The following is a 21,095-nucleotide window of genomic DNA, read 5'->3' on the forward strand; positions in this document are numbered from 1 at the left end:
TTTTCAATCTATCAGTAGATGCTGTAAAATAAACTTACAGGAACCCTACCTAAACCCCCGTTCAATAAATACCTTCATGATTTTCCCACAAGTATTCTACATAAAGAGGAATTGTAGCAATTTTCAAATGCAAGACCAGGGAATGTGTGCTCTGATGTAATGCGTCAAAGTAAGTTGCCATGTGTATTATCTCTAAAAGTGCATAGATTTTGCAGAAATCATTGACCAGATTTTTTTGTATAGTGAAGGTCAGGCCCTTTCTGATTTAGGAAACTTGTGGAGAGAGTTATTTGTACTCTATATGGTTGAATTCCTATGTGGTTGTAAAAAGTGTTGGTCAATAGGATTTTACTTGGCAGTTGCCAAGAAAACATGGCATGTAAAAAGCTTTTAATTGATTCTTAGTAGTGTTTTCCACTCATCTGAAATACAGGTAATGGCTTTTTAAAAAGTAATTTTAGCAGAATTAGCAGTTCATTACATAAGTTGGGACTCTCAGGGCTTGAAGTTTCTTACCAGGTGTGAATAGGGTCCAAGTCGTGGAATGCAATTTACATGCACATTAAAATTACTTGATCACATAGTGTATGTATCAAAACTTTAACAAAGTGCATAGCTATGTGTTTTTTATTGTGTACCTATGCAAATCATGTTTGCTTTTCTGGAGGTTTTTTTACAGCTTAACAACAGAAGGATGTTGTGGCTAACTGGGAAAAGGATGTGGCCCCATTTGCCCACTTAAATTACTTTCAACTCGTCTCATTGCAGCATCTCAAAGGACACAGTTGTTGATGTCCCCTCCAAAAGGGAGGCAAAACAAGGATGCATGTCATGTTTCTCTCTTTTTGTTGCCCTTTGAGAATCTGAGAGAGACATTTAAAAACTGTTGAGCTATTCTATTGTTTTCCCTTCTGCTCTGCAGAGAGGAGTTCTGCAGCAAGAGTTCATCCTTCATAAAAGCTCAGCGATGCTGAAGCCAAAGGGTTGCCCACTTTTGTCTTTTGTTAACTTGTAAGAAGCTTTTGACTCCTGTGATTGCAGTCATCTTTTAAAAATACTCTTTCATGCTGTGTAATTCCAGAACACCAGTCAGGGCAGTCTGAGTAACCCATCAGAAATGTCCCATGTCAGGAATTCAGTCACAAGGTTTCCTCACAGTGCCACAGGCTCTGGCCCCTCACGCATTACTTGTGTATTACGCTCTCACAAACCAGTAGCTCACTTTTTTTCTCAAAAGGCAATTGTGTAGGACACAAAGAAGTCTTGTTTGCTGCTTGTATCTGACAAGCAAATTGATTGATTATGTGTTTGATTAGGTCCATGGGTCTGCACAGAGGAGTCCAGTGTGGTGAAAACAGCATCACATGAACGTTAATGAAATAATTCATACTTGTAGAGACTAGAGAGGATGAAACAATTTATGGGCAGTTTCAGATACTCAAGCTGTGAAATTTTTTATGTTGTTGAACAACTCTTAACTTCTGTGTAACGCTGAGAACAAGCAATACACTCTCTTGCCACAATTTTATGGGAAGAAATGGAGAATAATTTGCTCTTCATTAAACTAAAGAGGCTTAGCCTCCCTGATCCATCAGATTCTTGTTTGCATTTCAAAGAAACTCGCTGAGAAGGTAATTGTACTTTTGGCTCATTGTGCCTGTGTGTCAGTGGTGTACATGATTAGTTTTGAATAGTTGCTCTGGAAGTCTGTGGCACAGAGCCTCCAAGAGCTGAGGTCATTAGGCCACTAATTTTGCTGTTGCACTTATTTCATTGTCCATATATCAGGGAAGTCCTAGTGTCCTAAAGGACCCTTTGTAAGTACCTTGACATATCTTCTCTCCATCACAGTTTTTAATTTTGATTCTCAGCACCCATCAAAAAAAACCCTAACAGGTTTCCTTGTAGAGCACCAGAATTAAAAATCATTACATAGATTACCAAGTCTATCTACCAAGAAGCAGATACTGATTAATTTCAAATAAACTGGCAAAATTTTGTTTAAGATAGTGAACTGACTATGTATTGTCACAAAAACAAGCAGTTTCTGCATGTTCCTTCTCCATCTCTTCCAATTTAACACTCAGATCATGCTAACTGTAGGGATAGGTATTTGTTACACTGAAAATTTCTTGAAATATTTTTACAATTAGGATTTATCAAAGTATTTAGTGCAGTCCAAGTTTGCCATGAGTTTTCTCCTAGCAGTTCCATGTGGATTGCTTTGATTCTACTTCATGGTAACTTAAAACGCTAATTTCTTAATGTCTGTCTATAGTAGCCATGGCATGGAGGAGACAGGGAGGATCCTGTGAAGGTGCTGGGTTCACCAGCCCTGAAACTGGTCAAACCAGTTGAGTGACAGAGGCAACAACTGACAGAGGCTGTGCCAAGAAGGAAACCAGCTGTCACAGTGTCACCTGTGGTCAGGGAGGAAGTGGGTCAGAAGGGACCAGCCAAAAAGGTAGAACCTTAAGCAGCCCATCCTCACTCCTTCCCACCCCTTGCTGTCACTATTTTGAGCTGTTTGCATGCCAGGTCACCTCTCCAAAATTCTTGGCAGCTCACCAGTCCAGCACAGGCTTCCTGTCATGTGGAAAGTCACTGCCATACCACTGACCCTGTCAGTGAGTGCAGCCAGCTGAGAGAAGATCACTCTGAAGGCACGGTGGTGTGCAAAGGTCAGAGCAGAGCTGCCTTACCCAGGGGTGGTCATTTTTTATATCAAAACCAAGATACTTATCTTGTTTGAATGCTGAAGCTGTTGCTTTAAGGAAAAGTTCCAATTCTCAAGACTCAGGGTAAAATCAACAGGAGCTGGCAGTAAGTAATTTCTTCTGTTACCTATTCAGGTACTTTCCTGTTCCACAGCAAATGGTTTTATTTTGATCTCAGTTGTCCTGGGCAAGTCAGAGAAAAACCTTTTGACACATCCAGTACTTCAAGTAAAAGATTTCTGTCCACCAGAACACTAAATAGCTACACCACTTTTTAACATGATCTTTGGTGTTTACATGAAATACAAATTTGTGGTATAGTTTTAGGAATGATGATTATTCCATACTGCCTAGAAAAAAAATACTATTTTCAAGGGAGAGTTTTTTGGTTTTTTGTTTCTTTTCCAAATATCTTGAAAAAGATACTATTTACAGTTTTTATTTCTGCATGTCTCTGATCACAGGCCTGCTGTTGATTTTTCCATAAAAATTGCGTGCCTATGCAAAGCAATACCATCTTAAGGTATTTGGTTTTAGATAATAGCAAGACTGCAGCATAAATTTATCATTTTTTAACTCTGTAACAGATTAGAAGTGATTTTGTAGCATGTGATGGATTTTAAGATTAATATTCACTTAATTGCAAAAAAGAAAGTATAAAATATGAGCCATTACTTACCCTACTTCTTCACTCAGTAGGGTAGAACACATTAGACTTTTTATATTATGCAGAGGCTTCTGTGGCCCCCAGTGCATTGTGCACAGGTGTTCCCACATTGATGACTTATGGTGTACCTCCCTTAGCTAGAACCAGACTGTGAATTTAGATATGTAAACAGTCCAGAGGCAGAGATCCAGACAAAACACCTGTCAGTCTCACAGTCCCTCTCTTGCAGAACTACTGAAGAGGGTCATTTCAGGGCCAGTAAGGACAGCTTCTGAGTGAGGCTGAGCTGGGCAGTGGCAGCAAAAAATGTGAGTGCATAAGAGCAGGACTGACTGTCCCAGAGCAGAGCAAGGGTCTTCTTGGTTCCATGCCATCCATCCCCAGCACTGCCCAGCAGCTAATGAGTCCATGACCAGGGCAAACATTTGGGGGTACTTCCCTACAACTCTCCCATACAATTTAAAAGTCACGGACTTCTTGAGACTGATGCATTGTTGTTTAATACCATGAACAATATATATTTCCATGAATTTGTCTAATCACTTTTTGAATCCATACCACAACTTAAAATTCATTGCATCCTATGGAAGGAATTGCCCAAGTTAAAAGTGCTTTATGAAGAGACATGTCTCTGTTTCTCTTAAACCCATTGCACTGGGGTTCATTTCAAGACACCTTTTGGATAGGAAGAGACAGTCTCCTGCTCTCAGCTTTCTAGCCTACTGAGGACTGTTAAGATTTTGTTTTTCTTACTTCTCTGCACCATTTTTGAAAGGACAAGAACTGTGCACAATTCTAGACACAGGTGCATCATGCATACATTTGCATAGCGATATTTGTTCTATATTCTGTTCTCTATTTTCAAAAAGTTCCTAACATGATGGGGTTTTTTTTGACACTTGATGAGCACTGGGCTGATATTATCTTAGAATTTATGTTTAATTAAGGAAATAACTTTTTAGAATCTAAACCTTAGGATAACCTTGTCTTTCTCCTCCTGTCTCTTGCTCATGTTCATTTTAATTAGTCCTACTGCACTTCTTACATTACTTCATCTCTTCCTTCAAAGCTGCATCTCTGTGCTTCTTGTATTTCCTTGTCTTTGTTACAGTGGCTTTCCTGAGGGGTGTCTGAGTTTTCTGGGCAATGAAGGCTTTTATTTGAGTTGATGCAGTTTTTAAATGTGAAATTTCTTTTAGTTTTGAATATGCTGTATTTACTTTCCTAAAAAAAGTCTCAAGATGCACATATAAAATAATGTGCTTTTTGAAATAATATTTTCTTTCATTCAAATCTACTATTTTTTTATAACTTTACTTCCTAGTATTGGCCCTAAGGGGATAAGTCTTAGCCTGAATAAATCTTGAATGGTAAATGTGATAGACTGAAGGATTCTTGCTTTTCCTTGTGAAGAAGGGGTTAATTATAGCTCACAGTCTATCTCCTCTTGCAGAGCTACTCAAGATGAAGCTATTTCTTGGAAGAATACCCTTAGGAAGTTAGTGACCTAGAATGAGCTTGGCATAGAATTGCCTTTTAGCCTTAACTGTGATATTTGCTGCTGCAATCTCCTAGACAAATGGATTCTGACAGGCTTTGCAAACAGCCCGAGGTCAGAGCCTGTGAGCTTTCCTTGGGCAAATAAAAGCTGTGGAGTTGGGAGCTTAATACATTTCTTGAGACAAACATCAAAATGCCCAAATCTGGAGATGATGCGCAGTGGGACAGTGACAGGTAAATCCAGTCCCTCACAGAACTGTGAAAAGGACATGGCAAGCAGAGAAACATGGTCCCTGCCAGGGATGGTTCATGAAGTTCAAGCTCTGCTTTGAACTGGAATGAAGATTGTATTTTTAATATCCCTTGACATAAGACCCAGAAGAGAGCAGGTGATGCACACCAAACTGGCACCCTGCCTTGGGCATCAAAATATGCTTCTGTGGTCCCTACATCTCCACCACAAACTGCTTAGTAACCTGGAGGTAGGGTTTTTCTGTGGAAGCAAGGGTGAGTAGCAGAGAGGGTTGATACCTAAGCTTTTCCTATGTGGATTTCCTCTATGCACACTGAACCGAGGGTAGTGGAGCAGCCGGGGGGGATACAATGATTCAGAACCCACTTCCTTCTACTTAGGAGAGGAAAGATTTTCTTCCCACCCCAGCTGTTTGTTCAGGCACTAGCCTCAGAATTTGTTTCTCAGTAAACATCACAAGTATCCTAGTAGTTAGGACTGCTTGGTTATCTCCTGTGCAGACACAGGTGAGGAGTGATGTATAGAAGATACACACTGAAAGAATTTAATCTGCCCCCTTAAAAACACTCTGATTCTTGCAGATCCTTAGATCCATTTTTTTTCCCTTTGATAATTTTTTTTCAAGTTTGGGATTTTTGTAACTGAAGGAGAGTTCAAATAAATCAGCAGCTGGAGTAACTGCCAAACAACCGCAGTTAAACTTTCTCAGTGTTTTAAACTAATAGACCCTCTTCTCAAGATACTGTGCCTAACAGGATTTGATTGCACTTTCTCGTCCAGAGGATTTCTGTCAGTACCTCTGCCAAATGCACAGTCTTGCAGAGGGAGGATTTGATAGAGATCCAGGTTAAGGCAGCCTCTTCATTCAGAGACAAAGACTGCCAGCCCCACACAGGCTGCAGCAGGGCCACCCAAATGTCGAATTTCCACTGAGGAAGGCCAAGTTCCCCATATTCTTTTTCATTTTTGCAGCCGTAGCAGGGCTGTGTCCTTGGGTTCTTTCCATGCCAAATAAAGCGTCTGCACATTTTGTCTAGTTCATTTTTGTATGGCTGAGGCCTTTATAGCAGAGGCACCTGCAAAAATAGAAGTCTGAAAAAACAGCTTCATTTCTGACAGGTTAACCAACCTGAGGAGTAAGAAATTATTGTGCTAGATCTATAAATACATTTGCAGCTTGCCTTGCAAGGGCAGCTTGTGAGAATTAAACTGGCTGGGAATATTCTGAGCCCTAGGCATAGAGCACCCTCTGAGACACAGCTAATATAAAATGCTCCAAGGCAGATCCTGCCATCCAGCACAGCTGGAGTAAATCTGGAGTAACACAGGCTGCTTCAGGGATGTTACTTCAAATCCACTTCACCCAACAGAAGAACAGAATTCAAATGAATTACCCATGAAGAGAGAATAAAGAACATGTGCAGTAAATAATACATTTCTGGGTTTTCTGCCTTTCATGACTCTCTCTCATAAATGTTTCAGCCTCAGTCTGATTGCTGCTTCACTGTGTCAGCCAAAAAACCAGACTGAGCAAGTGCATTTCAGTGCTGTTCACATCTGAGGCTGTTAAGAGTTCAGGGAGAGGCAGAAACACAGACAAAACCCTGCTTTCTAAGAGCATGACATTGTCCTCACCTGAGCCATATTTGAAATGCCTCAAGACACATTCTGTGACTGCTCTAGGTCAGATACAGCTCCCATTTTGTTTATTTTTTATCTCTTGCAGAACTGAAAAATAGGTAGGAGAGAGGGGAAGCAATTTTATATTCTTTGGTCTCATAGTGTCAATTGAAGCATTTCTGCATTTAGGAAGTGATTCGCTTAATTCTGAAGAAGTCAATATGAAGCCTCACAGTATTTCTCACCCTGCACTATCCTGCCACCCAAGCTGGCACCTGACACCAACCTTGAGTAGTTTTGGTTCCTCCAAAACTTAATTTTTCAGGGGATGTTACTCAGTGCATAATGAACCTTATTTTATCTTTTATTTTCTTCCTTTACATTACAGTTGAATTCTTTCTATTCATTTACTAAATTCAGCAGCTGTACAATCTCTATTACAATACATTTCAGATGTAAGATACCTGATTAGAATTAGCCTCTGTCACCATAAGGTGACCTTGCTTCATGAGGTCAGGCTGTGATCCCCACCACTGGATGCACCTGAGCACTCCCCTGCTGTGTTACACTTGTTCCTGATGTACCTGAGCAGTTGCCCAACACCAACTCGGGAGCAAAACACCTTGGTAAGATTTGAGGAGACGTATCCACACCTGAAACTACATCCACACCTGAAATAGCCTTTTCAGAAAATCTGAAACTACTGAGTTTTATTAGTCTGCTTTCTTACTGAGCTTCTCAAATATGTTTTATCAGTATGAAATACTGTTTATTTTTCTTCATTCTTGTACTTTCCTGATCTTTACCGTTCAGATTCTTTCTGGCATTTTCCTCCAGATGTAGCATATTATAATTCACTGCTCATGACTGCCAAAAAATGACAGTTCCAAGACTGTCCATGGTAAATGAGATGAGCCTATTAAATAGGGCAGGGACAAAACCTCAGTTACAGATTTGTGCATCTTTCTGACATGTCCAGCCAGAAAAAGAGAAATCTTGGTCTCAGTAGAGCAAATGACCACCTGCACATTCTCACTGTCTGAGAAATACCTCTTCATCTTGTCAGTTCTGCTGGTACTTGCTCTCCTGTGTTCTCCATTAGGACTGTCTTTCTATTGCCAAAACCAGAAAAAAAAGTGATACGGCTCTCCTGTGTTCTTGATGGCTGTGGACTTTTTCCACATTTTATTTTTACTAATAAAAATTGATTTTTATTTATTTTTACTAATTTTGCTATTTACTTTGCAAGTGTGTTTTAAACATAGCAGGCATAAATTGTTCTTGCCCTTTTTTGCAGCTTAATTTTCTGTTTAGAGAGACAAATCCTAGATCCACAAGGGTGAGGGGTTTTAACAGTACTGGCACAGCTGCAATGATTTGGCAAAGGGGTGCAGACAGAACCCAGTATTTTTTTGTTGTCGAGAGTCAAAATGGGAGTTATTTGGAGAGACAGATTTTCATGGTGTGCATTTCCAATGTTTATCAGTCTTCCTATTGAGAAGCAGAAAATTTGTTTTTTTACCTGTCATCCAGAGTCACCTTGAAAGCCCATAATGAAGAATCAATAATTGAGGGTAGCTGTTTGCTAAAAAGATTACTGACAGGCAAGAAATAACAGTCACCAGTAACTATGAATGTATTTTATGTCTTGGACATTTTCCTAGCAGACTTCAGTATTTCATTGAGTTAGGCAGTAGGAGCCCTGGATTTCGACACTTTTGCACAGAAGAACAATAGGATGTTTTTTAGGGTGCTGGAGAGGAGAAAGTGGAGGCTTTTTTTTTTAAATCAGTGTACCATGATGTTCCTTGGTTAGCACAAAAGCATAATTCCCTTCAAAAGAGTAGAGCTCTGTTTCAGTTTATTCATTTTGCAGTATAAAGAGAAAGAAGATGAGATAATTCTTCCTGGAGAAAATCCAGAATTTTAATTAAATGGTATTTTCACATTCATTTCTTACTGGCTGGAGTTCATGGCCATACTGGCCATACTTGCTTTCATGTTAAGAGCTTTCTAGATGACCTTCTCTACAAATGCCTTTTTTTTTCTGCCACTAGAGGTCCTAAAAACAATAAAAAATGGAGACAAAGCATACCTATTAATTTGGGACTAGAACATTTTCACAAGCTGGACCTGAGTGTCTGGTCCCTGAAACCCTCAGTGTGGGGGACAGCATATATTAGTGTTAATGTTAGGCAGACTGAAGGAAAGGCATCAGAATTGGACCCAAAAAATTAGAAGATGTTTCTCTAGCTTGGCATATGGTCAAAAATCACCAAGTTTCTCAAATGCATGAGGTGACTTTATGATCTGGGGTCTTTGGATAGCACATCATGGTTATAGATATCCACATCTCCTGTTTTTAGGCTTCTTGCCTTTGAATTAATGTTTTCTTGCTTTTCACTCTAACACAGTAATTCAAAGTAAAAATGAAGGATGTTTGAAAATGGACATTCTTATGTAAGCTGTTTCTGCCAATAGCTGCCACTTTATTTAAATCAACACAACATCAACATGAACTGCATAAAATCTGACACTGTTACAGAGGCCTAGGACTGAGAATAAAGACATAGTTTTAAAAAAAATTTACATCACAAACTTCAAAACCCTTTCTGCAATTAATTGCTACTAAACACAGCAACATCTGCTGGGGAACAAAGTGGCCTAACTTTGAACTCCAATCAGAGATTGCCAGTTATTTTGTGTACCTGGTTCAATTGTGCCACTGAGGTTGACAGTCATTTCATGAGCCATCCTCATTCTCATTTTCACTGCTGCCACTTTAGGAAGCAAATATGTTCAGTTCTACACATGAAAATGTGAAAAAAGCCTTTCCCTGTCAGGCATGTCATTAGGAACCAGTACTTGCAACATAAACTTGAGGCTTCTGTTGTAGTAGCTCAACTGGGTTGTTCTGCAGTACTCCAGTGCCATATGAAGAAATGCATGAAGGGACTTGGGAACTGGGAAATTTTCCCATTTGCCTCTTTATTCTTTCTCTGTTAAAAATCGAATATAGATTTTTCTCATTTTTCTCATTTTGCTGAGTCTGCATTCTTTGCTGGCATGTAATTGTTGCAGACACATTTACAAGTGCTAGCAGTAAAATCCAGAAAAACAATTTTTAATTGAAATTTGCCAGTGTATTGAAAGCAAGACAGCCCAGAGGAAAGAACCTTTGCTCTTTCTTATGATGGATGACAAGGAAGCAGAGCCCAGCACTTTGCCATGGGCAGCCTGGCCTGAGGGCCTCTCTCATCATTGCCTGTGTGAGCATCTCAGCTCTGTTCCAGAGAGCAAAGGAAATGGTGGGTCTTGTTCCACATTGAAATCAAATTCAGAAACCTTGGAAACTCCTCAAAATGGAATCACCACTCTCTGCCAAGTCTGAGCATCATGTTACATCTAATCCTGAATGAAACTGCCAAAATCGCATATTTTATAGAAAAGATAGATATCTTGTAATTAGCAAATTATGGTCTCATTGTTCTTATTTTGCTTATCAAGTTCTTTTCCAGTGTCAAGACCTATTTTGTTTCATCCTTTCCTCTCATCGCTGATTTAAGAGTTGTTCTTGGCACTAGAGAGTCTTAAGAGTTCTGTCACGGGCTGCACACAGAAGTTGTTCCAACAGCAGGAGCTGGAGTCAAAGCTGCGAAACTCCAAGTTATTTCCTTAGCGTCAGCACCAGGCTCTGTTCCTGGGCTTGTGTGTGCACAATCCATGCAGACACCACAGACTGACCACAGATTGCTGCACTAGGAAATTAATGTTTCCTTTGCTTCTGCAAAGGAATCAACAGCAAACTGCCCTGAAGAAGCGGCTCTTGCCACCGTGTGGGAGCTTGCTGTGGCAGCCAGGGATCCATCACCTGGACTGCATGGGCTCAGGGAGCATCACTGCTCAGCCAGACTAAGTGTGTTTTTTGACTGATTTATCAGTGAAGGCAGCTCTTGGCACCACAGAGGATAAGTTTTTGATGGGTATGACACACAAACTAGGTAAGACAACAGAAAGCCAGGGGTTTATAAGACAACTTGTCCAATGTGAAATTTACTGCAAGACTTTTCTTTAAATTGACATGATGAATTCTATGTGTCTGCCTGCTTGAAATATTTTGATTATTAAACTCTGTTCACTGCTTGGCTTTTGATTTCTAACCAGGCACAGTGTGTGCTAATAAAAGTGAAAGCAAAAGAAGACAACACTAATGCAATGACGTGTTGTCTCTGTAGGACACATTTGCATCAAACATTTTGATTTGGCTATAGCTTTTGACCACTTTTGGTTTGTTCAGTAATCCCAAAGTAGATGTATAAAGGGTGATTGACAGAAGCAGCCTCCCAAGGGCATGTACTCAGATATAAATATCTGATGTTCTCCATCTTGAATTCCTGATACATCAAAGCTGCAATTAATTTTTTTCTGTAATTATTACATCAAGTGATAAAAAAGAGCTTAAAAAAAGCAGTTTTCACCTACTAGCATAATAAGAAGTGAATAAAAAATACCATGAAAAATACAATACTAAGGGATGTAATCCTTTAAAGCTCATTTATGCCTATAACAATGTGACATTATTAGATTATTTTTTATCAGTCTGTAATGCTGAAGGACTAATAAATGCAGGAGCAATCTTTTGAGTAATTGCATAAAATAGATTAGATATTTTAAAATATATTTAGTATTTTATATTATGCATATTTTAAAAAGTTTATTACTTTCACCTTTTTCTCAATATGCAACACAAAATTACCATTGGTGTAAATAAATATCAAGATAGTGTTACCAAAGGTCATGGACTCTAAGAAAGGTCATCATGCAACTACTTAGAAAGTGAGTAATGCATTCAGCCCTCAGGCTGGTCTGTCTGTAACTTTGGTTCAAGCAAAGAAGAACCTTTCAAACAATCCTGGCAAACCTGTACCTGTTCTGTGTTGTGAAAATTCTGCTGCAGCTTTCCACCCTACTCAGCAGAAAGATATAGAAGATTTATTATTAATGTTAGAGTTAACATCTTCAAAATATTATAGAGACACTTCTGAAAATTTAAATTCTTGTTTCTTTGGGACCAGATCATGCTTTATAACACAGCATCCTACACAGTGGGGTCTCTCAGTCTATGAACAAAGCTGTCTTGGAAAACTATGCTGTTGGATTTAACTCACTTGAGGAAACTGCAGATGGTGGCAAGTTTGTTCTTGGCTGTCATCTCTGTGCCTAAAGCCAGACCTTGGGGGAATTGGGCACTGGGGTTGGGCACCTGGAAGGGATTTTTAGCCTGGGTACCCTTTGTGATTATTTTCCTTCCACTTAACCCCAGTTTAAAATTTATACATGAATCTAAATTAATCATCAAGAACCCCTCTCTAATCAGTAGAGAAACAAGCATTTCTAGATATTGATTTACCCATACTGGTTAAATACTTGTTACTAGTTCCCTCTGGAAGTGTTCTCTGCTCACCAGTAGAAGAAACTTAGATAACTACCTTAGTTGTGACTACTGTTCAGGTGGCCCCAGTTAACAGAGGTGAATCCTGTTCCATGTGTCTAAAGCATAATCATCTTCAAGAGTGATAGCTAATTTAAAAAATAAATAAAATTCTTTTAGCAGCTAGAAAGATAGCAAAACCACTATGGCTGCTATCTCAAGTCATGTAGCCAGATTGTTTTTCCAAAACATCCTTCCAAACCACCTGGTGAATTAGCAGCTGTGAGATTCCTGAAGGGTGTGCTGGAGTCCACGCTTTCCAGGGACTCTGCCTTTGAAGTTCTTACTCAGACCTTTCCAATGACACCAATGGAAATTATGGCAAAGGTCTGCAAAATCAAACCCCCTCTAAGATGCTGCCAAGAGAAGTCCTGTACATTTCTGTAAGACTCTTAAGTGATGGTTGAATGCTGGATGCTTTCTGACTGGGTTTTTTGTAGGCCAGCTCTGCTGCAGCATGAGAAAAACAAGGTATTAACAAATCGTAATACAATGAAGGAAATAAAAACATGTTTCTCTGTGCACTGATACACTTTATTCAGGGCAGACACGTGCAGTTTGCATAACTTAAAAACATGAGCTTAAAAACATGTTACCTAGTTGCAAAACACTCCTTTTTTTATTCTCTTCCAATATGTTTGCAATTTGAATCAAACTTCTTGAGATAAAATGAGATACAAAATCAGAATCTGAAAGCTTTCTCTCACATGTCACCTTCCAGCTGTTATGGAAACCTAGGCTGTTATTGTTCTTGTCTTGGATGCCTGAACATAGCTCCATTCTTTCCTGGGGACATCAGTAATGGAAGCTATTGCATTTTAATCAGCTGACAGTATTACAGCTCAATGAACATCTTCAAGGTAGGACCTGGAAGCACTTACAGGTGGACTGAGAGATATCCTCAACATTTTTCTACTACAGGATTTAGCATGAAGGTTGATAAACCTTCCTTCCCTGTTTAGACTTCAGGTTAACACATGGAGAGAAATGCTGTCATTGTTTCTCTGTGCCAGTCACGGCACCTCACCTAACAGGACAAACCCCAGCCAACACCAACTGCAAAACAGGCTCAGTTTAAAAGTATTTTGAATAATATTTCAAGTCTTTATTTTCTTCCATTTACCATGAGCTGGGAGAGGAATAAATTAGGCTGTTTAGTAAGTGCTGTCAACCAAAAGGTGACCTGTTCTTGAATCTGACCTTTTAGCTCAGCTTCATGGGTGGGTTTGGCTCAAAGCACTCACTGTGCCTGGGTTGCAAAATTCAAAGAAACAGGTGGAGTTACACTGTAAGATATTTATTTGTGTTATGCTGGAATTCTTTTGCTCTTGCCTGAGGCTCTGCTTTGGAGGCCTTCAAAGTTTAAACTGCTTCATTCTTGCATGAAACTTCTTGTCCTTACGTTTCTCTCCTGTCATGGGAATTAGTGGAACATGAAATATTGACCTTATCTAAATAGAGAACTGAAAGTAATTCCATATTTTGTGGTGCTCAAAGCATCATTGTCTGCTAGTATTGCATGAAAGATGGATAAAAATGAGGAAAACATTCCAGCATGCTTAGCCACCACTCTTTGTTGAGCCCAGTTCCATGAGGAGAAGAATTTAGCTGATAGATGTAACCACAGGGGCAAAGTCTAAATGACCACAGTGAAGAAGCAGTATTGGTACAACCAACCATTAAAAAATGGTACAACCGTTAAAAGCTATATAGGAAGGAAAATAGGAAAAACAGGGATAGATGCATTCCCTTTGTTTTTTTTTTTAATTTGTGTGTAGTAAATTATGTTGATACTAGAGGGAAATGTGCTCCACAATCCATGTTCCCTTCTGGCCCATGCTCTGGAATTTAGTTCCCTAGGAAACCAAAAACACATTTACTCTGTTACTAAGTGAAACAAGTGCATTAGCAATTATTTTCTAAATGGTACTGCACCACAGATCTTAATTTTATTTTTCAAAAAGGTATTAGGTTACATATTTTTCTATTGTACATATATCTACAGCAAACCTTATTTTCTAGGTTTTTACCACTATGATAAAAAGTAGTATAAATGAAGATGTCCATGTCTCTGAAATTCCAAACAGTTCCTCTCTAAACCAAAAATCTTTTCAGTCTTCTTTGTGATAAATATAACTTGTGGTCAATTACCGTATTTGTATACACATTTTTTAAACATTTACCTAAATTCTGAAGGAATTATATTCCCAGTGTATTGTCCAAAATATAATAAATAAAACATAATTTATAAATCTGGCACACTCATAATTTAAAATAAAGGAATCACATGTCATTAAAACAGCATTTTACTCAGCTTTTATGCAACTTTAAAAATTCTCTTTTCTCACCCTAGATTTGGGCAATGGTCAAGGATCACCTGGTGTTCTGGAAGAGGTTGCTATCATCATCTTAGCTGAAAATTAAAGCATTTTCCAGAATGTCACGGGAAATTTTAAATGACACAGCAGAAATAGTAATAGATTCTGATGCTATCAAAGAAAGCATAAGTGGTAACCAAGATGATTGGTGTGATGCCTGAACATCGTGTGGAATCTGTAGAACTCAAAGTAGAGAGAGTTAGACACTGTGACATGTTTTGGACAACACAACAGAGAATACTATTTGAGTCCTCTTGAGTCCTTGTAACCAATTTTATATTCTTAATACAAATTTAATATAATTTACTGAAAGCAGGTGACTGGAAGGCTCTGAGAGAATAATCTCCTTTCTCTGAAGTTTAAACAATGTGCTCTACATTAAAAAAAAAAAATACTTTCCACAATTTTCTTTCTTTGAAAAGAATTCAAAACCTAAGTAAGTTTCATTAATGATGCCCTTCCTCTTTAATATGTACATAGGATTATGATTGATTTGGGCTATAAATCAGATATTTGATGTAGGAAGACTCCCAAATCTTTGTTCTTCTGTCTTAGCAGGCTCTTGGAAAATGTCATCGTTATTGACTTTATCTTCAAAAAGGAAGGTACCCTAATGAGATATTGAAGTGGAAGTTTGCTTGGCTAAGTTCATTCTGTGTGAGACAATTCTTATAACTTAAGCTCATCTCTCATTCACTCCTTTGAAAGATAACAGGTCATCAACAATGCAGGCTCTACAGGAGAAGCTACTTTAGAAAATTTGGTCTTTTCAGGATCATCTTGAAGACCCATGATAGCAAGAATCTACACAATCTTGGCTAAAACTGACAGCTTGAAAGACTTAACTCAGGCTACAAGCAAATGGAAGCAAACCAGTATTTTCTTCCTAGGTAGCCACTGTTGAAACTGGCTGTTTCCTTTCACTTGTTTTCAGCCAGCACTTCTGCTACTGTAATAATAATAGTAATAATAATAATGATAATAATAATGATAGTAGTAAGCTCATCCCATGGCTTTACAAAGAGCAAATGGATGCCACCGTATCTTTCTATTCACAAATAAGCAGAGAAATTGTTACCCTCCTTACTACCACAAAAGTTTCCTGAGGAGTTGTCCTTAAATATAATTAAAACAACAACAACAAAAAGTTGTTAATATTTCAGTCTCATTCTCCCATCCAAATTAGACTGTGGACAAGGATTTAAGGAAGGGTGTGCCAAACATTGAGGACTGTTAGTAGTCCAAGTCAATTAGAGCACTTAGTGCCTAATTAAGTGTTAATTTATGCTCTGTGTAATCTCACAAAGAGTAGAAATTTGGCTCAGGCTAATTGGAAAACAAAATTTTTCAATTATTTGTGGGAACATCTATTACTTTTATACATACAAAATCTACTTTGTTTTATAAGAGTCGAGGGCATTGTAAAACAAGGCTAAACTCCTGTCCTGGTTTAGCTGGCTTCCTCTTAGTTTCAAAAATCTCACTTTTTTCCCTATATCCTCAGAAGTCACAGCATATACTGAAGACAAGCTGTCTGGCAGCCAATTTTCCATGTTTCCTTCAAAGGGCAAACTTAACTGTCTTCTGCAATAGCAGAGTTGAGAATTTTTTGATTCTCATAATCTCTTCCCCGCTTCACAGAATAAATAGAAATTTTAGCTAGAGCTGGATTAACCAGGAGCCAGGCTTTTAAACAAGAGACATTCCTGACTTCCCTGCATGCTACAGCAAACATAAACATCTTTCTTGTCCTTGCAGGAAATGCATCTTAAATGCCAAGCAGAAGTAATGTTAAACTTTGGAGACTTGACCTCTGCAGAGACCTGTCAGTCACCTCTGACGTATCCCATGGGAACGTTCAAATTGCCACACCTGATTTGCATTCTTGTTACATGCATACAGAAACAAGTCCTTCTCATCTTCACTCTTTGCTGCTTCTATGCATTTGCCAGAAAGGACATGGACAATCATTCCATTCTACAAGATGAGAGAAGAAGGGAAAGAAAGAAAGAACAAATTAAAAGGGATTTCCAGTAAAAGCTAGGCCATGTTCCAGAAAATTTATATGCAATATATCACCAGTAATAACTGGTTCTTCAAATTTTTTTAAGCAATGCCCCAAATACAATGACTGGATTTAGCTTTGTGCCCAGAGCAATGGTGAATATTGGTAGTTCCTTTTGAAGCTAACAAGTGGTAGGAGCAGAGTTCTTTTCCACCACTGTTTTTTTTCCTATGGCTACCGGTTGTCATCAGCCCCAACCTCAGTACTACAGGCCATGACATTTCTTAAGGACGAGTGCTTGCCTTAGGAATCAAACCAAATTACAGTAGGACTGTTCCAGAGGATTGCTGCATCCCTACAACTACAGTAACTGCTATTTTCCCAGGCTGTCCCAGAGCACGATATTTTTCAGTCTTGTTGAGGAGTTCGTGCTCTGCTGGGTAAAGTTCACTGAAAAACAATGAAAAACAATTCATCTAATAGGAATTTTGCTCTTCTCTTACAATGCAGGAGAAAATTTAATTTTTCCCATTAAAAGCTCCACAAAGGGGTCTCATTTGGGAGGGGTCAGGATTTCCAAACCTTTCCTCAGTCTGAAAGAAATGGGAAAGGATTTGCCCTGCTCTTATTTTCACAACCACTGTTTCTGATTCCATTCATTTAAGGCCAATATGACAAACAGGTAAAATGAAGACATAGGACTTTAGGTAGGATTACTGCAGTTCGTATTTCTAAACCAAATGTTTTTTATATAGACAGTGTTAGTGGGCAAGAGACATCCCAATTTTTCTGGGTTAAAAAGGTACAGAAGTGAAATTTGCCCTTCAGGTACTTCATCCCTTCTTCACACAAATCCTGAAATCACCCAGTGATCCCACAGTCACCATCAGCTGCCTTTTCCCCATGGCAGAGCCACTACTGACCTCCTGGACATCCCAGAGCTGGGTGCTGTTGTCTGTCTTCTTTGTACAGTTTTGAGGGATAACCTTCCCGTGTCTGACATCAAAGCAAAGCAGCGGAGCAGAACCAAGCCAGATTTCCTTCATGCTGTTGTATTCAAAGTGCTGGGAAAGGAAGGGTTTGTTTGAACAATGATGGATGGACATCCCAGTTCATTTTTAAATGCTAATTCTAAAGACAACTTCCTGTGCATGTTTGTTAAGGTGCAACCCAAACATGAGTGACAGAGACCCAACAGCCTTGACCCTTCAAAGCAGTCCCTCCTGCTAGCTAATTCTGGCATAACTGTTTACCTAAGGAAAGGCCTTCTGAACTAAGATAATGTGTAACATAAACCCACCCTATCATAAAATTTTCCAGTTTAATAAATATTTGAACAGAAGGGTGTTTCTGACAATGTCTTCAAATGCTGCTGTTTGAAATGTGCCTGTAGCTCACCCTGAGCTAGACCAATGCCAGGTAGGGAGCCTAAATGAATCCACCTCCCACCTTAGACTGTAGTTTAGGCATTAATCTTCAGATTTAGTCACTAATGGGGACTCCCCCAAAATATTCTGGAACTGTTATGTATTTTTTACTCACAAGCTTTCTGTTCCCCAGACACTACCAAATATACTAAACAAATAAGCACTTAATGATGTAGTCTGGAGCAAAGTGTGGGTGTCTGCCTCAGTGACACATGGGACATCTGCATTTTTCCAGTGGCACTCAGTTGTGGAAGAGTGGCAGCGTTGCCTTAGCACACACTAATTTTGAACATGCCAGTATTTCCACTAGTGTCACCCCAGCCCCTTACATGTTGGAGTGCCTGTCTTCTGCATGGCTCCCTAGATCTGACACAGTGCCTGTATGCTCAAAGTGTACATTACCTGGGTGAGACTGTCACTACAAGGGGAGAGTTCAATAGAGCCTTCTGCAGTAGCTCTTCCAGGCCTGTAATCTGCACAGAAGCCAACACCAGTATTGTAAAGCTGTAAGTAAAGGTTTATACCGAAATAAATCACAATTGGATACAAACAAAATATCCTTCAACTAATATTTTGTGATTGTATCCCTTTATGATATATGATTTTATTCATAAATCAGGCACTATTTTTTTTTTTCAGACTTGATCTTGCATATTGATCTTGCAAATGAATGTGATATAAAAGGCAGAGTTTCACCAAGAGTCAGTGTAACCCAGTGAGTTTTAAATTAGAGAGATCCACTTCTGGGTTTAACTATTATGATGATTAGAAGAAAGGTAACAAAATGTTTATGCTAGTGGAAAATTGCACGTCAACGGGACACTGTAGTCAGAAAAAACACAAGATATTCCAGAAGAAAAGTCGTGAAAATTCCTGTGATCCACACTCAGGTCTTACACTCTTCTCAAGCTAACCTTGAAAATAAAGAGCACATAAAATAGTAAAAGGACACTGAGCTAAAGATAGCTGAGTGTTAATTAGACCTTGTTGCATTGTTAGGGGGAACTCCCAGTAAGGCTGCTGGGAATAAATTAATATTTAATGAATTATAATTATCAACTATGTGTTTAAAAAACCCCCCAGACATTAAGAATATTTTGTCCTATACACAGTCAGCCAGGGAACTGCTATTGCTATCACTTCTGTCCTTTGGGAAGTGCAGGACTGAAGAAATGCTTTTTATCCCCTCATTATGCACATGGGTCAGCACAGAGACATCTTGGCTGCTGTCACTTCTGCCATCTGCATGAGGCAACAGAGTCCTTTTCCTTTACTAATGGCACCTGAAGAACCTAAGGTTAGGATCCTCTGAGCTGTGACACTGAACTGAGTCAGACACACTGGGTTCAGTTCCTGGCTGGTTTTCAACATTTGTGTGAGAATTTGGGCCAGCTCTTTGTCTCTGTCTTTTTCTTTCTCCCCCCACTCTGGTTGCATTGCCTGTTTGGACCGAGTACTCGGGACATGGAAGTGACACTGGAGTCTTTGAACAATGCAAAAAAAGATCATTCTTTATAGTGTGTTTCCTCTTACCTTGCCAGAAAATCTTGGTATGTCTCCAGGCTGGGAGAGTTCAGGGTACACATTTGATACAAACCACTGGAAATTTCTACAGCCCAGTCTCTTCTGTAACTGAAGGCGCTCACTACAGTCTGGCTTCTCTGCCTTTATGGAAAAAGGGCAACAAGGTTACTGGTGTATTTGTGTTACAGATGCTAGGAGTGGAAATGAGTACACAGGAATTATTTCTACCACCTTTTCTATCCTGAATGTTGTTGATATTGATATGTAGCTCTTATAATATATGCAAAGGGGGAGATCCAGCTACAGCCTTCCTCAAACTTTGTGCTATAACAGCCACAGTCTGGCATTGTGATTGAAGTGTTTCTGAAGTGAAAATAAGTATGTCCTCTAAAAATGATCATTATACTGCAGGATAAGTAAGTCTTTGTCAGGACCAAGCTTGATAGTTGTTGCACGGAAATTCAGTGGAACTGTATTAGATTGCCATTTAATATAGAATTTCTCCCACTGATAATAACTCAATTTCCTGGCCTTTGGCAGCCCAAATTACCCAGTACAGTCCTCTATGATCAGAGGGAATAAGTGATGACAGAATTTAGCCCAAAATATAGTCCATCACCTATTATCTGTCTATTATCTGGCAGTTACTAAATCTAATGAACAAGGTGTTCTGCAGCTATAAAGGCATAAAACCTTTGCTATGATTTCTCTGTTTTCTTGAATTTTAAAGACACAATATCAGCTCTCAACTTTCCTGGTAGCAACTCTGTTATGAAAAAAGACAAATGCCTTCAAACCTTGATGCAGCTACAGGCATCTGTACTGCAAAGAACTGACAGGCTAAATATTTGAGAGTATTTAGCACTAAAGGATTCTCAAAATCTCTAAGCACTTATGTGTCTAATTCTTTAGTTTCAAAACCACACAAAACTAAAAACTTTTTCTAAACAAAACCTTTCTGAATCTCTCAGTGCCCAAATATTAAAAATGTCTAACAACCCTTAAAAGTCTCTCTCCTCTTTCTAGCCAGCAGTAGATCTCCCCTCTTCATTTTTCTACTTTTTAAAAAATGCAGTTTGGGATGGCCAGGAAACTGGTCTGGATTTCTTTGTCAATAATTAGAATTGGCAATGGTAAGCAGACAATTGCCCATAAATAACTTTTCCCCAGACCAGCTATTTTTCTGCATCCATAAGAAAGAAAGAAATAAAAAGACTTCACAGCATGGAAAACATTGACAAATGAAGGGCCTTGGAGATCAAAGGTGAGGTATCAGTCTCTAAAGGCAGGGATCAATCATTCCATATGGCACTGTTTGCCAGCCTTTGTAAACCCCACAGGCAAAGCTCAACAGTTGCAATATGTTAAAGAGAACCTCATACTTCAGTGTCAGTCTTAGATTCAATAAGCATAACAACAAAGTTTAGCAATTCTGCACTACGCAGAACCGTCCTGTAGAGTTTTTCTTGGAAAAGGGAGAGAGAGAAGTAAAATGCTTCCTCTAAAAAGAGAT

The 21,095-nt window shown here is 39.0% G+C and overlaps 1 protein-coding gene across 2 annotated transcripts in view; it reads right to left on the bottom strand.

The window, feature by feature from the left end:
* Positions 1–12,760: 12,760 nt before the first annotated feature.
* Positions 12,761–21,095, bottom strand: part of GALNT15 (polypeptide N-acetylgalactosaminyltransferase 15) — a 30,439-nt gene continuing 22,104 nt past the window's right edge. For both annotated transcript variants that reach the window (XM_056483391.1, XM_056483392.1), the window contains exons 8-11: positions 19,592–19,723; positions 18,461–18,562; positions 17,555–17,695; positions 12,761–16,603 (exon numbers count right to left, since the gene is read on the bottom strand). In XM_056483391.1, the coding sequence (XP_056339366.1) occupies positions 16,457–16,603; positions 17,555–17,695; positions 18,461–18,562; positions 19,592–19,723 (522 nt within the window). In that variant the 3' untranslated portion in view covers positions 12,761–16,456. The remainder of the gene's footprint in view (positions 16,604–17,554; positions 17,696–18,460; positions 18,563–19,591; positions 19,724–21,095) is intronic.

Source organism: Oenanthe melanoleuca, chromosome 2 (assembly GCF_029582105.1).
Source record: "Oenanthe melanoleuca isolate GR-GAL-2019-014 chromosome 2, OMel1.0, whole genome shotgun sequence".
Lineage (NCBI taxonomy): Eukaryota > Metazoa > Chordata > Aves > Passeriformes > Muscicapidae > Oenanthe > Oenanthe melanoleuca.